General features: G+C 42.1%; 1 protein-coding gene across 1 annotated transcript in view; it reads right to left on the reverse strand.

Moving 5' to 3' along the window:
• Window positions 1-16953, reverse strand: part of LOC139266239 (inactive N-acetylated-alpha-linked acidic dipeptidase-like protein 2) — a 795403-nt gene that overhangs the window by 636344 nt on the left and 142106 nt on the right. The window contains exon 3 of the mRNA XM_070884068.1: window positions 7675-7960. Coding sequence (XP_070740169.1) covers window positions 7675-7960 — 286 coding nt within the window. The remainder of the gene's footprint in view (window positions 1-7674; window positions 7961-16953) is intronic.

Consider the following 16953-nt stretch of genomic DNA (forward strand, 5'->3'; position numbering starts at 1 on the left):
GGGCTGGATGATCTCGCAATTGGGTTGAGCGGTCTGTGCCGTCGCCACGCAGTCGAATTGGACGGTTGGATTTTCAGGTGCTGTGCTGGATCCAAATTTGGGGCCGCATAGGACTTCGATCACCGGGCCTTGGAGGTTTTCCCGACTCCAATAGAATTGGATTTGTTTCATCCATCTTCTTCCTAGCAACGTTGGACCATCACCAGCAACGATCCACAAAGGTAGTTTGTGCTTTGCGCCGCCGTGGGACACCTGAACATCCACACTGCCAACGACTGGGATGGTGTCGTTTGTGTAGGTGAGCAGCTTCGCCTGGATTGGGATCATTTTAGGTCATTCGCTTGGACTGTCCCAGAGATTCATCAGCGATTGGCTTGCCCGTGTCTATCTCCATTGATACTGGAACACCGTTGATTTCAACTTCCATTTTCAATGGAGAACTCTCGTTGGTAAACACTCCGTACACCTCTTCATGGGGCTGAGCTGCCTCCTGGACTCTCTCTTCCTCTGCATCAGCGCTGGAGCCCGGATGATCGGCCAACTTTTTAGCAACTCTTAGTAAAATTTCTCTTGCACATTGGCTGGAGGTGGCCTTTCGCGTTACAGCCTTTGCAAGTATAGTCTTTGTAGCAGCACTGGTGGGTCCTGTGATTCCCTCCACAGCGTCAGCGTGGGGCTGGCCAGTCGGCCCCATGTGGCGGACTCAGGGTTGCAGGACTCGGGGTAGCAACCTTGCCTCTAAAAGGTGCCAGTCGGTTCACGGTACTTGCCGTGTTAGAGGCCTGGGGGTGAGTCATCATCCGCTTGGAATCACAGGCCGAGGCCATAAACGCCTGGCTGACGTTAATTGCCTTCTGTCGGGTGACCGTGGTATCCGCAAAAAGCAGCCTGTGGAGGAGGCCCTCGTGGCCGATTCCAATAACGAAGATGTCCCTCAGTGCTTCGGAGAGGTGGTCGCCAAAATCACACGGTGAAGCCAATCGCCTGAGGTCTGCAGCATATTTTGCGATTTCTTGGCCTTCGGGCCGCCGGTGTGTGTAGAACCTGTGTCTGGCTGTGAGGATGCTCTCTTTAGGTTTGAGCTGTTCCTGTATCATCGTTACGAGCTCCACATACGTTTTGGTTGTTGTCTACTCTGGGACTAGCAAGTCCCTGACAAGGTCATAGACGGTGGGTCCACAACTGCTCAGCAGGATAGCTCTGCGCTTATCAGCCAGCGAGGTCGGTGTGTCTCTCGCCAGGTCATTCGCAATGAATAAGTGCTCGAGCCTTTCCACAAGGGTGCCCCAATCTTCGCCATCGGCGAATTATTGAAAGTTGCCGAGGTTAGCCATTTTTCACGTGGAAATTCGTAATCTCGTTGCCAGTTATTGTGTCTGTAAGCACTCTAATAATGACTCCAAGAGGTAAGTTATTGTACTTGAACTGTTGTGACATTAGTCCATTTATTGCGGCTCCTGAATGAGGGTATAGTTTGGTGAGCTCCCTTTTATACTTGATTACCTGCAGTGTACAGGTGACCCCTAGGTCTCTACCAGTTGCATCCTCTAGTGGTACAGGTATAGTGTATACAGTGTGAAGATACATTCTTATGTAACTGTACATTGAGTGTACAGGGTATATACTTATATTATGCATACACAACAGTAAGCATGTAACTGTGTCACTGATGTCCTTCGGGAAAGGAAATCTACCATCTCTACTTAGTTTGATTGATGTGTGACTATGGTTCCATACTATGTGGGTGACTCTTAATGGTCTCAGGGCATCCAGGGTTGGACAATAAATACTGCTTTGCCAGCCTGCCCACATCCCAAGAATGAGAAAAAAATATCACTGAACTTATAAAAAATGGCCATGGATTCATGTGACAGTATTAATGAAGACTGGGGAATTAATAATGGAGAACAGGGAAATGGCAGACTTTGAACAAATATTTTGTATCGGTCTTCACAGTAGAAGACACTAAAAACATCACAATAGTGGATAATCAAGGGACTATAGGGAGGGAGGAACTTAATACAATCACTATCACTGATGAAGTAGTATGCGGTAAAATAATGGGACTAAAGGTGGACAGGTCCCTTGGACCTAATGGCTTACATTCTTGGGTCTTAAAAGAAGTGGCTGCAGAGATAGTGAATGTATTGGTTGCAATCTACCAAAATTCCCTGGATTCTGGGGCGGTCCGAGCGGATTGGAAAACCGCAAATGTAATGCCCCTATGTAAAAAAGGAGGCAGACAAAAAGCAGGAAGCTATAGACTAGTTAGCCTAACATCTGTCGTTGGGAAAATGCTGGACTCCATTATTAAGGAAGCAGTAGCGGGACATTTGGAAAAGCATAATTCAATCAAGCAGAGTCAGCATGGTTTTATGAAAGGGAAATCATGTTTGACAAATTTGCTGGAGTTCTTTGAGGATGTAACAAGCAGGGTAGATAAGGGGGAACACCAGTGGATGTGGTGTATTTGGATTTCCAGAAGGCATTCGATAAGGTGCCACATAAAAGGTTACTGCACAAGATAAAAGTTCACGGGGTTGGGGGTAATATATTAGCATGGATAGAGGATTGGCTGACTAACAAGAAACAGAGAGTTGTGATAAATAGATCAATTTCCGGTTGGCAAACAGTGACTAGTGGGGTGTCGCAGGGATCGGTGCTGGGTCCTCAACTATTTACAATCTATATTAATGGCTTGGATGAAGAGACTGAGTGTAATGAAGCCAAGTTTGCTGATGATACAAAGATGGGTGGGAAAGCAAATTGTGAGGAGGACACAAAAAATCTGCAAAGGGATATAGGCAGGCTGAGTGAGTGGGCAAAAATTTGGCAGATGGAGTATAATGTGGGAAAATGTGAGGTTATCCACTTTGGCAGTAAAAATATAAAAGTAAATTATAATTTAAATGGAGAAAATTGCGAAGTGCTGCAGTACAGGGGGACTTAGGGGTCCTTGTGCATGAAACACAAAAGTTAGTATGCAGGTACAGCAAGTAATCAGGAAGGCAAATGGAATGTTGACCTTTTTTGCAAAAGGGGTGGAGCATAAAAGCAGAGAAGTCCTGCTACAACTTTACAGGGTTTGGTGTGGCCACACCTAGAGTATTGCGTACAGTTTTGTTCTCCGTATTTAAGGACGGACATACTTGCATTGGAGGTTGTTCAGAGAAGGTTCACTAGGTTGATTCCTTATGAAGGGCCTGCACACATTGGAGTTCAGAAGAATGAGAGGTGATCTTATCGAAACACATAAGATAATGAGAAGGCTCGATGAGGTGGATGCAGAGAGGATATTTCCACTCATAGGGGAATCTAAAACTAGGGGATTTCGTCTCAGAATAAGAGGCCGCCCATTTAAAACTGAGATGAGGAAGAATTTCTTCTCTCGGAGGGTTATAAATCTATGAAATTCTCTGCCCCAGAGAGCTGTGGAGGCTGGGTCATTGAATATATTTAAGGTGGAGAGAGACAGATATTTGAGCGATAAAGGAAAAAAGTGGTTATGGGGAGCGGGCAGGGAAGTGGAGCTGAGTCCATGACCAGATACGCCATGATCTTATTAAATGGTGGAGCAGGATCAAGGGGCCAGGTGGCCTACTCCTGCACCTATTTCTTATGTTCTTATGTAAAAAAGCTGAGGGTGAAAACAGTCACTTCCGGATCTGCAAAATAGAGGCTACTACAAATCGGACAATGTGTAAAGGTGACTATCGGTGGAAAGTGATCATTTGTGAAATCTAGTCTCAAAAAAAACTGAACAGAGGAAAAACTCTTGTGGGAATAAAGATTATTAAACACAATAAAATACAAATATTCATAAAATACAAATATGTAATTTTCTTACAGGCATGTCAATAATGACCAAAAACCTGGTATATAACTATGTTCCATTATTCTTTTGCAGGTACCAAGACTTTTGATTAATATCAATCTTTTAATTGACATGCAATTAAAAACAGCAAGAGATTTAATTGCCTTATTAAGTTACAAATTTGTATTGCTGATGTTATTTTTTGAACTTTGATACTGAATCCTTGGGTACCAACATCTCGGTTGGCAAAGCTGTTAAGCCAATAAGTATACACCCAGCCCATGAAATCATTAGAAAATGACACCAATTTAACTGCTGGAAGGATAACATCAGTCCCTTTCATGTTGATAAATCGGGTTTACGAACAAAAGAGCTATATTCTATCAGTATCTTCTGTTTCTTGCACCCGAAATGGGTGCGGAATTACATTTTACTTGATTGGAGATGGACCAAGAATATATAGATCAATCTATAATCAAATATAGTGATTTAAAATATTAGCATCCGCCTTTCTAAAAAATGTATTTTCTACAGATAATGTTTTATTGTTAAATAGGAACATGAAGTCAAATTGCAGACATTTGATACTATTATTTAGAGGACATAGCATCCAGGAAATATCTGTATTAAGTCTAATCACCCTTTGTTTATAAAGAAAAAATACCTAAGGATGTCTCAGTATTGCGAATTGTAAACATCCTTTTAAATTTGGGGTGAAATTAGGCAGTGAGAAAAAAAAATCCTAAAACTGGAAGATGAGACCACTTATTTGTGAGAATGGAGTTATTTTGGAAAACAATACTTCAAATTGATGACAAATCTGGGTAATATCATTGGAGAAAGGTGGGAAAATTGGGACAAAGGAATTGGAATATCATGTGGGATAAACATTGTCACATTCTTAATTGAGTTATTATTAAAAAAGGTCACCAGCTTCTGTTGCCCTACAATCAATACAGAAAAGAGAATTAGAGATATAATTGAAGCCATGACTCATGACAAAAGATTAAGGAATTAAATAGTTGCTCTATTTTCTGAAATAATTGGACAATATCAATGGTGAACTTATCAACGTTACCAACGTTAGCGTCCTCGATCAGGCCAACATCCCCAGCATCAAAGCACTGACCACACTCGACCAGTTCCGTTGGGCGGGCCACATTGTTTGCATGCCTGACAAGACTCCCAAATCAAGCGCTCTACTCGGAACTCCTACACGGCAAGCGAGCCCCAGGTGGCAGAGGAAACGTTTCAAGGACACCCTCAAAGCCTCCTTGATCAAATGCAACATCCCCACCGACACCTGAGAGTCCCTGGCCAAAGACCACCCTAAGTGGAGGAAGAGCATCCGGAAGGACACCGAGCACCTCAAGTCTCGTCGCTGAGAGCATGCAGAAAACAAGCGCAGGCGGCGGAAGGAGCGTGCAGCAAACCAGTCCCACCCACCCTTTCCTTCAACGACCGTCTGTCCCACCTGTGATAGGGACTGTAATACCCGTATTGGACTGTTCAGTCACCTAAGAACTCACTTTTGGAGTGGAAGCAAGTCTTCCTTGATTTTGAGGGACTGCCTATGATGATAGAACTTATGAATCAATACCATTATTCAAAAAAAGAATCCATAGTCCCATGCACTAATGTAACCATATCTAAACATGTACACTCGCAACAAGGCATATACATGAAAACACTCAGGCCGGAATTTTCCTTACAGTGGCGGGTCCAGTGTGGCCGGTATCCATGGTGGGTCCCGACCTCACTGCTGGCTCCATCCTGCTGTACAAAATGAACTTACCTTAATGGGGTCTATCACCCAGCTCAATTAGATGGAGCGGATCTGGTGACGACATTCATAACTCATTTTAAGCCAGGATCCTTAAAGGGATCCTGGCCACATTTCATTTTAAGTTTAATCTAACATGGTGGGTTTTGAATCTTAACTGTACAATAATATGAGTGGCAAAGAAATATTTAAATAAAATTAAGTAATATGACTCCATCTAGAAACACAATCAAGAACATAATTTAAAAAGTACATGAATTGAGAAGTTATTGGTGCTTTAGTCACAAATCTATAGACTTTTGTATCAGTAACTGGTATAATTAAAACATGTATGTGTATAGGTAATACATAAAATTAAGCAGATTTGAAATGTAATTGTAAAGGGGTGGATTCACAATCTTATGCAAGTTCAGCGGAAGAGCTGCGGAAACCCTGACAAACAGTGTAAGTGATGGTTATGTGATTCTTAGATTTCTGCAGCTCGCTCTTGCGTTGAATTTAACAGTGGTCAAGTGAAGGAACCTCTGCAGAAATTCACCCGAAAGTGTCAGACTGAAAAATTAAATTAATCATATTCAGAGACTGAAAACAAATTGAATCAGTGGAATGAGTGATGAGAATGAAATTATTACGGTTGATGACTTGATTTAGTCTGTATCTGGACAATCACAGTATACTGTGAGAAAAACCTGACCAGAAACAACATTAACATTTATTTAAATGGTGTATGTGTTTTTTTTTAATAGTGTAGAACAATTCACTGCAATTACTAATGAGCTGGAAAGCAACAGCCGAGAGCAGCCAGTGAAAAGTTAACATTTACCAGTAGCTTTTCATGTAGAACAGAATCTCCATCAATCGGTTAGCTGATGTAAACAACATATTTTTTATTTTGGTTTGTTTTTCATGCTGTCAAGTAATCAGCTGGAGCAGTGGCCACGGAACTCATGCCTCAGGTTGACAAATGTGGTTCCTGAGCTGTGTGAATCTTGTGGCCATGCAAGGACATTTTAAAAGTAGAGGGGAAAATGGCTTTTAAGTGCCTATAAAGTATCTCATAATGATTTCAATTGGGTCACCTGCCGCTGTAGGCCAGGTCGGCTCCATGCTGACAGATGTGCCTGTGGGAAAGGCGCATGGAAGTGAGTTGACAGCAGGTTCCTGACCTGCTGTCAAAAAACACAACTTTCCCACCTGATTGACTACCAATCACACCCGCTACCAACACAGAAAATTCAGCCCTCAGTGCTTTGCAGAGTCTGTCCCCAAACACTGGAATGCTCCAGATTCTGCAATGCTGTAAATGTTTTTAAAATGTTCTAAAACAAGACATTTATGTATTTTAAATTCTGTAATGATTATGAAATAAATGTCACCTGCTGAATTTTACAAATATAGAGACACAATCATCAGAGGGAGAATATTTCTTTTCTTGCAGATATTTTTCAGACTCCTATCTACAACCTCAAATCAGTCTTTCAAATTCTCTAAATGACAAGTTTCAATCATTCACAAGAATGTTATACCGTGTGAGTATTGTTGCTGTTTAAGTGGAAAATACAGATATTGGTATGAAATAATATTGTTGCCTATAATTGTGTTATTTTTAATGTGTACATTAAAATGTTGGATTTTAGTGCATTACTGACCACTCCCTGCGGTATTACACGTAGCGCTTTGGTATTTCACAGTCTTAAAAATATCGGTATGGGTTATATGGAAAAGGCTGTTGACCTACATATCACTGAACTGAAGATAAATGTCATCTTTCTTTGCACAACAAATTACAACTAAGTTCCAGTGTATACCATTTATCTTGATGGCACTAAGTAGGTTTTTGAGGCGGATTTTAGGAATTATGAATACTATTTAGACTGTTACCAGGGACCACAAATTGGATCTCTCACAAAGACCGACTTGTGATAGATGTACATGACTGGACTGCAAAGGAAGAACATACAGCTCTGCTATGCAGAACAAATAACCTTGTCAAAATATTTGGAGCAATTCCGATTTCACCAGGCAAATGAAATACCCTAAAATGACAGGGAGAATTGGTTTCTAACACTTTCATTACCTCCAGAGATCCTTTGGCCGAATATGCTGCATAGGAATAGAGAAGGTCATTCTTTTCCTTCTTTCCACGTGGGGTTGAGGGTAGAGTACTGCATTGCTGTCCACTGGGATAAAAGCACTGGCTGCTATTTGTCAGAGTGATTTTGTTTTGGTCTGTATCAGGCAAGCTGAGAAGAACTGTGTAATTTACTAAGCGGATTTCTGTTAAACCAGATGCAGTCCACTGTTCCATAACATGTGCGGCAGAACTCCCCTGGTCTGACTCAGCAGCAAACAGTGTTAGATTCCTAAACAAAATAAACAGAATAATTACTTCCAAAACTAGTCACATTTATCACAATTAGAAAGAAAGATATTAATACACATACAAACCAACATTTACATCAAATAAAAATTACAGTGTTTTTACAGCCATTGTTTTAATATTTTATGCTGCAAGTGCGAAAGCTGCTTATTTTTTTAAATTTAACTAGTCGATTTCCCATGGCGATGCACAGGGGAAGTGAAGACAAAGTGCAATATTCAAGCAAGGAGGGTTTGAGGGCAAGCAAAATATTGGAATAAGGTGCGGGAAGGGGAAGAAGAGAGGGGAAGGAGAACAGGGAGAGGGGGAGGGAGGAGAAATAAAGGGAGGGGAAGGACATAAGGAAGGGAAGGAAAAGGAAAGTGAGGGAGTGGGAAAGAGGAAGGAGGATGAGGGAAGGAGAAAAGGGGAAAGGATGGAGAAAAGGGGAGCCTAGAAGGTAATAATCTCTGCATTGTTACCTGAGCCATGCGCAAATTGGCTTAGGGTCAAACAGATTAGAGAGGTGAATGCATGGCTCAAAGAGTGGTGTGGGAGACGGGATTTTGATTCATGGGGCACTGGCACCAGTATTGGGGAAAGAGGGAGCTGTTCTGTTGGGACGGGCTCTACTTAAACCAGATAAAAGTTCACGGGTTTGGGGGTAATATATTAGCATGGATAGAGGATTGACAAACGAACAAAAAACAGAGAGTCGGGATAAATGGTTCATTCTCTGGTTGGCAGTCAGTAACTAGTGGGGTGCTGCAGGGATTAGTGCTGGGACCCCAACTAATTACAATCTATATTAACGATTTGGAAGAAGGGACTGAGTGTAATGTAGCCATGTTTGCTGACGATACAAAGATGGGAGGAAATGCAATGTGTGAGGAGGACACAAAAAAATCTGCAAAAGGACATAGATAGGCTAAGTGAGTGGGCAAAAATTTGGCAGATGGAGTATGATTTTGAAACGTGTGAGGTCATGCACTTTGGCAGAAAACAACAAAGAGCAAGTTAATATTTAAATGGAGAAAAATTGCAAAGTGCTGCAGTACAGCGGGACCTGGGGGTACTTGTGCACGAAACACAAAAGGATAGTATGCAGATACAGCAAGTGATCAGGAAGGCCAATGGAATCTTGGCCTTTATTGCAAAGGGGATGGAGTATAAAAGCAGGGGAGTATTGCTATATCTATAGCTATCAAGGTATTGGTGAGGCCACACCTGGAATACTGCGTGCAGTTTTGGTTTCCATATTTACGAAAGGATATACTTGCTTTGGAGGCAGTTCAGAGAAGGTTCACGACGTTGATTCTGGAGATGAGGGGGGTTGACTTATGAGGAAAGGTTGAGTAGGTTGGGCCTCTACTCATTGGAATTCAGAAACATAGAAACATAGAAAATAGGTGCAGGAGTAGGCCATTCGGCCCTTCGAGCCTGCACCGCCATTCAATGAGTTCATGGCTGAACATGCAACTTCAGTACCCCATTCCTGCTTTCTCGCCATACCCCTTGATCCCCCTAGTAGTAAGGACTACATCTAACTCCTTTTTGAATATATTTAGTGAATTGGCCTCAACAACTTTCTGTGGTAGAGAATTCCACAGGTTCACCATTCTCTGGGTGAAGAAGTTTCTCCTCATCTCTGTCCTAAATGGCTTACCCCTTATCCTTAGATTATGACCCCTGGTTCTGGACTTCCCCAACATTGGGAACATTCTTCCTGCATCTAACCTGTCTAAACCCATCAGAATTTTAAACGTTTCTATGAGATCCCCTCTCATTCTTCTGAACTCCAGTGAATACAAGCCCAGTTGATCCAGTCTTTCTTGATATGTCAGTCCCGCCATCCCGGGAATCAGTCTGGTGAACCTTCGCTGCACTCCCTCAATAGCAAGAATGTCCTTCCTCAAGTTAGGAGACCAAAACTGTACACAATACTCCAGGTGTGGCCTCACCAAGGCCCTGTACAACTATAGTAACACCTCCCTGCCCCTGTATTCAAATCCCCTCGCTATGAAGAAAAATGAGAGGTGATCTTATCGAAACATATAAAATTATGAGGGGGCTTGGCAAGATGGATGCAGAGAGGATGTTTCCACTGATGGGGGAGGCTAGAACTTGAGGGCATGATCTTAGAATAAGGGGCCGTCCATTTAAAACTGAGATGAGAAATTTCTTCTCTCAGAGGGTTGTAAATCTGTGGAATTCACTGTCCCAAAGAGCTGTGGAAGCTGGGACATTGAATAAATTTAAGACAGAAATAAACCGTTTCTTAAACGATAAGGGGATAAGGGATTATGGGGAGCAGGCGGGGAAGTGGTGCTGAGTCTATGATCAGATCAGCCATGATCTTACTGAATGGCGGAACAGGCTCGAGGGGCCATATGGCCTACTCCTGCTCCGATTTCTTATGTTCTTATGTTCTTCGGTAACCAGGTGAATAATTGGGACTGTAGATAGGGCTCTAAACTAAAAAGTGGGGGAGGGAAGGGGTCAGGTGAGGGGACATTTATAAATGTAATCAAAGCCATAGAGCAGTGTAGCGATTTGGGTAAATACAAGCAGAATATGACAGAGAGTTTGATGGAAATAGTGTATCAGTGAATTAGGTCAAATCAGGGAAAAACAGTAAAAAGTTAAAATTAACGGCACTTTATTTGAATGCATGAAGCATTTGTAACCAGATAGACGAATTAATGGCACAAATAGGGATAAATGGGTTTGATCTACTGCTACAGAGATGGGGTTGCATGGTGATCAAGGTTGGGAACTAAATGTGTCAGGGTACTTGATGTTTCGGAAAGGCAGATAAAATGGAAAATGAGGGGGGGTCGCCCTGATAATAAAGGATGACGAGAACAATAATGAGGAAGGATCTTGGCTCGCAAGAGCAGTAAGTAGAATCAGTATGATGGAGATAAGAAATAACAAGGGGCAGCAAACACTGGTCTGAGTAGTTTATAGGCCCCCTGTTGGACCGAATATCTTGTAACAAAAGTAATGCAATAAGCACGAGGGACTTTCATCTGCACATAGACTGGTCAAATCAAATTGGCAAAAGTAGGTTGGAGGATGAATTTATGGAATGCATTCATCGAAAATAGGTGCAGGCGTAGGCCATTCGGCCCTTCGAGCCTGCACCATTCAATAAGATCATAGCTGATCATTCACCTCAGTACCCCTTTCCTGCTTTCTCTCCATACCCCTTGATCCCTTTAGCCGTAAGGGCCATATCTAACTCCCTCTTGAATATATCTAACAAGCTGGCCTCAACAACTTTCTGCGGTAGAGAATTCCACAGGGTAACAACTCTCTGAGTGAAGAAGTTTCTCCTCAGCTCGGTCCTAAATGGCTTACCCCTTTATCCTTAGACTGTGACCCCTGGTTCTGGACTTACCCAGTATCGGGAACATTCTTCCTGCCTCTAACCTGTCCAATCCCATCAGAATTTTATATGTTTCTATGAGATCCCCTCTCATTCTTCTAAACTCCAGTGAATACAAGCACAGTCGATCCAGTCTCTCCTCATATGTCAATCCTGCCATCTCGGGAATCAGTCTGATGAATCTTCGCTGCACTCCCTCAATAGCAAGAACGTCCTTCCTCAGATTAGGACACCAAAACTGAATACAATCTTCCAGGTGAGGCCTCACCAAGGCTCTATACAACTGCAGTAAGACCTCCTTGCTCCTATACTCAATTCCCCTAGCTATGAAGGCCAACATGCCTTCTTCACCGCCTGCTGTACCTGCATGCCAACTTTCAATGACTGATGTACCATGACACCCAGGTCTCGTTGCACCTCCCCTTTTCCTAATCTGTCGTCATTCAGATAATATTCTGCCTTCCTGTTTTTGCCGCCAAAATGGATAACCTCACATTTATCCACATTATACTGCATCTGCCATGCGTTTGCCCACTCATCTAACCTGTCCAAGTCACCCTGCAGCCTCTTAGCATCCTCCTCGCAGCTCACACCGCCACCCAGCTTAGTATCATCTGCAAACTTGGAGATATTACACTCAATTCCTTCATCTAAATCATTGATATATATTATAAATAGCTGGGGGTCCCAGCACTGAACCCTGCGGCACCCCACTAGTCACTGCCTGCCATTCTGAAAAGGGTCCGTTTATCTTGACTCTCTGTTTCCTGTCTGCCAACCAGTTCTCTATCCACATCAATACATTACTCCCAATACCATGTGCTTTAATTTTGCACACTAATCTCTTGTGTGGGACCTTGTCAAAAGCCTTTTGAAAGTCCAAAAACACCACATCCATTGGTTCTCCCTTGTCCACTCTACTAGTTACATCTTCAAAAAATTCTAGAAGATTTGTCGAGCGTGATTTCCCTTCCATAAATCCATGCTGACTTGGACCGATCCTGTCACTGCTTTCCAAATGCGCTGCTATTTCATCTTTAATAACTGATTCCAACATTTTCCCCACTACCGATGTCAGGCTAACTGGTGTATAATTACCTGTTTTCTCTCTCCCTCCTTTTTAAAAAGTGATGTTACATTAGCTACCCTCCATTCCATAGGAACTGCTCCAAAGTCGATAGATTGTTGGAAAATGATCACCAATGCATCCACTATTTCTAGAGTCACTTCCTTAAGTACTCTGGGATGCAGACTACTAGGCCCTGGGGATTTATCGGCCTTCAATCCCATCTCAATTTCCCTAACATAATTTCCTGACGAATAAGGATTTCCTTCAGTTCCTCCTTCTCACTCGACCGTCAGCCCCCTAGTATTTCCGGAAGGTTATTTGTGTCTTCCTTCGTGAAGACAGAACCAAAGTATTTGTTCAATTGGTGTGCCATTTCTTTGTTCCCCATTATAAATTCACCTGATTCTGACTGCAAGAGACCTACATTTGTCTTAACTAATCTTTTTCTCTTCACATATCTATCGAAGCTTTTGCAGTTTTTATGTTCCCAGCAAGCTTCCTCTCATACTCTATTTTCCCCCTCCTAATTAAACCCTTTTTCCTCCTCTGCTGAATTCTAAATTTCTCCCAATCCTCAGGTTTGCTGCTTTTTCTGGCCAATTTATATGCCTCTTCCTTGGATTTAACACTATCCTTAAATTTCCCTTGTTAGCCATGGTTGAGCCACCTTCACAGTTGTATTTTTACTCCAGTCAGGGATGTACAATTGTTGAAGGTCATCGATGTGATCTTTAAATGTCTGCCATTGCCTATCCCCCGTCAATCTTTTAAGTATCATTCACCAGTCTATTCTAGCCAATTCACGTCTCATACCATTGAAGTTACCTTTCCTTAAGTTCAGGACCCTAGTCTCTGAATTAACTGTGTCACTCTCCATCTTAATAAAGAATTCTACCATATTATGGTCACCCTTCCCCAAGGGGCTTCGCACAACAGATTGCTAATTAATCCTTTCTCATTACACATCACCCAGTCTAGAATGGCCAGCCCTCTAGTTGGTTCCTTGTCATATTGGTCGAGAAAACCATCCCTTATACACTCCAGGAAATCCTCCTCCACCGTATTGCTACCAGTTTCATTCGCCCAATCTATATGTAGATTAAAGTCGCCCATGATAACTGCTGTACCTTTATTGCACGAGACAGTTTCCCAGAAAAATATGCTGTGGGACCAACCAGGGAAGAGGCTATTTTAGATCTTGTCTTGTGTGAAGAGACAGCGTTATTTAGTAATCTCATAGTAAGGGATCCTCTGTGGAAGAGTGATCATAATACATGATATGATAGAAGTTTACATTGAGTAAAAGAAAGAAAGAAATTGGGTACGAGAGTGATGTACTTAAATCCGAAACTAGAGTATTAAACTAAAATAATGGAATGAGGGGCAAGTTGGCTGGGGTCGACTGAGAAATGATATTAAAAAGTATGATGGTTGATAAGCAATGATGAACATTTAAACAAACATTTCATAATTCTCAACGAACGTACATTCCATTGAGAAATAAAAACTCCAGAGGAAAAGTGACCCATCTCTGGGTAATTGAAGAGGTTGAGGATAGTATTTGATTGAACAAAGAGGCTTATAATGTTGCCAAGAAGAGTAGTAAGCCTGATGTTTGGTTGAGTTTTGGAAACCAGCAATGGAAGACCAAATATTGATAAAAAAGAGAGAAAATAGAATGAGAGTAAAGTAGCAAGAAATATAAAAACAGATTGTCAAAGCTTCCACAAGTATGTAAAAAGGAAGAGAGTAGAGAAAGTAAACATGGGTCTCTTAGAAGCTGTGACAGGAGAAATTATAATGGGGAATAACAAAATGGCAGAGACGTTAAAAAAATATTTTGTATCTGTCTTCAGAGTAGAAGGCACAAAAAACATACCAGAAATAGTGAGGAAACAAGAGTCTAATGAGAGTGAGGAACTTAAAGTAATTAATAATTAATTAGTGTCAGCTGTGGGTCAGTGGGTAGAACACTCGTCTCTGAGTCAGAAGGTTGTGGATTTAACTCCCACTTCAGGAGGTTGAGCACATAAATCTAGGCTGACACTCAGGGCAGTACTAAGGGAGTGCTAGGCTGTCGGAAGTGCCGTCTTTCGGATGAGACGTTAAACCAAGGCCCTGTTTGCTCTCTCAGGTGGATATAAAAGATCACATGGCACTATTTCGAAGAAGAGCAGGGACGTTATCCCCAGTGTTCTGGCCAATATTTATCCCCCAATCAACATAACAAAAGCAGATTATCTGGTCATTATCACATTGCTGTTTGTGGCAGCTTGCTGTGCCCAAGTTGGCTGCCGCATTTCCCATATTACAAAAGTGACTACACTCCAAAAGTACTTCATTGGTTGTAAAGCACTTTGAGACGTCCGGTGGTCATGAAAGGCGCTATAGAAATGCAAGTCTTTTTTTCTTTAATATTAGTAAAGAAATAGTACTTAGGAAATTAATGGGATAAAAGCCGACAAATCCCCCGCACCTGATGGTCTACCTCCCAGGATTCTAAAAGAGGTGGCTGCAAAGATAGTGGATGCATTGCTTGTGATCTTCCAAAATTTCCTAGATTTTGGAATGGTCCCAGTGGATTGGAAGATAGCAAGTGTAACACCGCTATTCATGAAAGGAGGGATAAAAAAAAACAGGGAACTACAGGCCTGTTAGTCTGACATCAGTCATCAGGAAAATACTGGAAGACATTATTAAGGAAATGGTAATAGGGCACTTAGAAAATCACAATATGATTAGGCAGAGTCAACATGGTTTTATGAAAGGGAACCCATGTTTGACAAATCTATTAGAATTTTTTAGGATGTAACTAGCAGGATGGATAAAGGGGAACCAGTGGATGTAGTGTATTTGGATTTTCAAAAAGCATTTGATAAGATGCTACACGAAAGATTGTTGCACAAGGACTCATGGGGTTGGGGTAATATATTAACATGGATAGAGGATTCATTAAAGGACAGAAAACAGAGAATAGGAATAAATGGGCCAGTTTCAGGTTGCCACACGGATCAGTGCTGGAGCCTCAGCTATTTACAACCGATATTAATGACTTAGATGACGGGACTGAGTGTAATGTATCCAAGATTGCAGACGGTATAAAGCTAGTTGGCAAAGTAAACTGTGAGGAGTTTGCAAATGGATATAGACAGGTGGGCTAGAAATTAGCAGATGGCGTATAATGTGATTTATCTTGGTAGAAAGAATAGAAAAACGGATTATGTTTTTAAGTGGTATAAACTGTTAATTGTTGGTGTTCAGAGGGATTTGCATGTCCTTGTAATCGAAACACAGAAAGCTAACACATAGATACAGCAAGCAATTAGGAAGGCAAATAGTATGTTGGCCTTTATTGCAAGGGGGTTGGAGTACAAGAGTAAAGAAGTCTTGCTGCAATTTTACAGGACTTTGGTAAGACCACCTGTAGTAGTATGTCCAGTTTTGGTCTCCACATCTTACAGTGGGTGCAACTAGATTGATTCCTGGGATAAGAGGTTGTTCTCTGAGGAGAGATTGAGTAGAATGGGCTGTATTACTCTCTGGAGTTTAGAAGTATGAGAGGTGATCTCATTGAAACATAAGATTTTGAGATGGCTTGACAGGGTAGATGTTGAGAGGTTGTTTCCCCTGGCTAGAGAGTCTAGAACTCGGAGGCACAGTTTCAGGAAAAGGGGTCAACCATTTAGGACTGAGATTGGGAGAAATGTCTTCACTCAGAGCGTTGTGACTCTTTGGTGTTCTCTACCCTAGAGGGCTGTGGATCCTCAGTCGTTGAGTATATTCAAGGCTGAAAACAGTAGATTTTTTAACTCTAAGGGGACGAAGGGATACGGGGATCAGGTGAGAAAGTTGGAGTTAAGGTCAAAGATCAGCCATGATCTTATTGAATGGTGAAGCAGGTTCGAGTGGCCATATGGCCTACTCCTGCTCCTATTTCTTATGTTATTATGGAGGGGGAGAAGGGAAGGGGGAAGAGAGGAGAGAAGCAGAGGGAGAGGGGAGAATGGGGAGAGGATGGGGACAAGGGGAGGAGGAGGAAAACGTGACGAGCATAGGCCGGAAAACAACCTTGAGCCAGGGAATGCAGGCTGGCAAATGTTTTCAGCATTGGGGAGGGGTAAGCCAACAAATTACTCGGTGGGGGGGCGGGGCGATGCGATGGAAAGAATCTCTGTCAGTTGTGAATTTACAAAATGACAAACTCTCTCCAAGGACAGAGGGTGGGTGCGGGGTTCTGGAAAGATAAAACAGCAAGCTCAGAGATTCATGAGCAGGGGACTTAAACACTAACCAATCAACACTACATTCGCTCCATGTAAAAGGGGCTTGGACCAATCTTTTGTATTACAAAATCAGCTGATGACTTGACATTACTGCCCATGAAAATATAGTACTAGTGAACAGGATTTGGAATAGATGCTGGAGGTCACAAAGATACGGGAATGGTTCAGGGAATCATTTCTGCTTACTATGATGCTTAGCCTTGATTAGAAAAAGACCATTAGTATTTATTGTCTTGTACAAAATTCACACCATA

This window comes from Pristiophorus japonicus, chromosome 6 (assembly GCF_044704955.1).
Source record: "Pristiophorus japonicus isolate sPriJap1 chromosome 6, sPriJap1.hap1, whole genome shotgun sequence".
In the NCBI taxonomy this organism is placed as follows: domain Eukaryota; kingdom Metazoa; phylum Chordata; class Chondrichthyes; family Pristiophoridae; genus Pristiophorus; species Pristiophorus japonicus.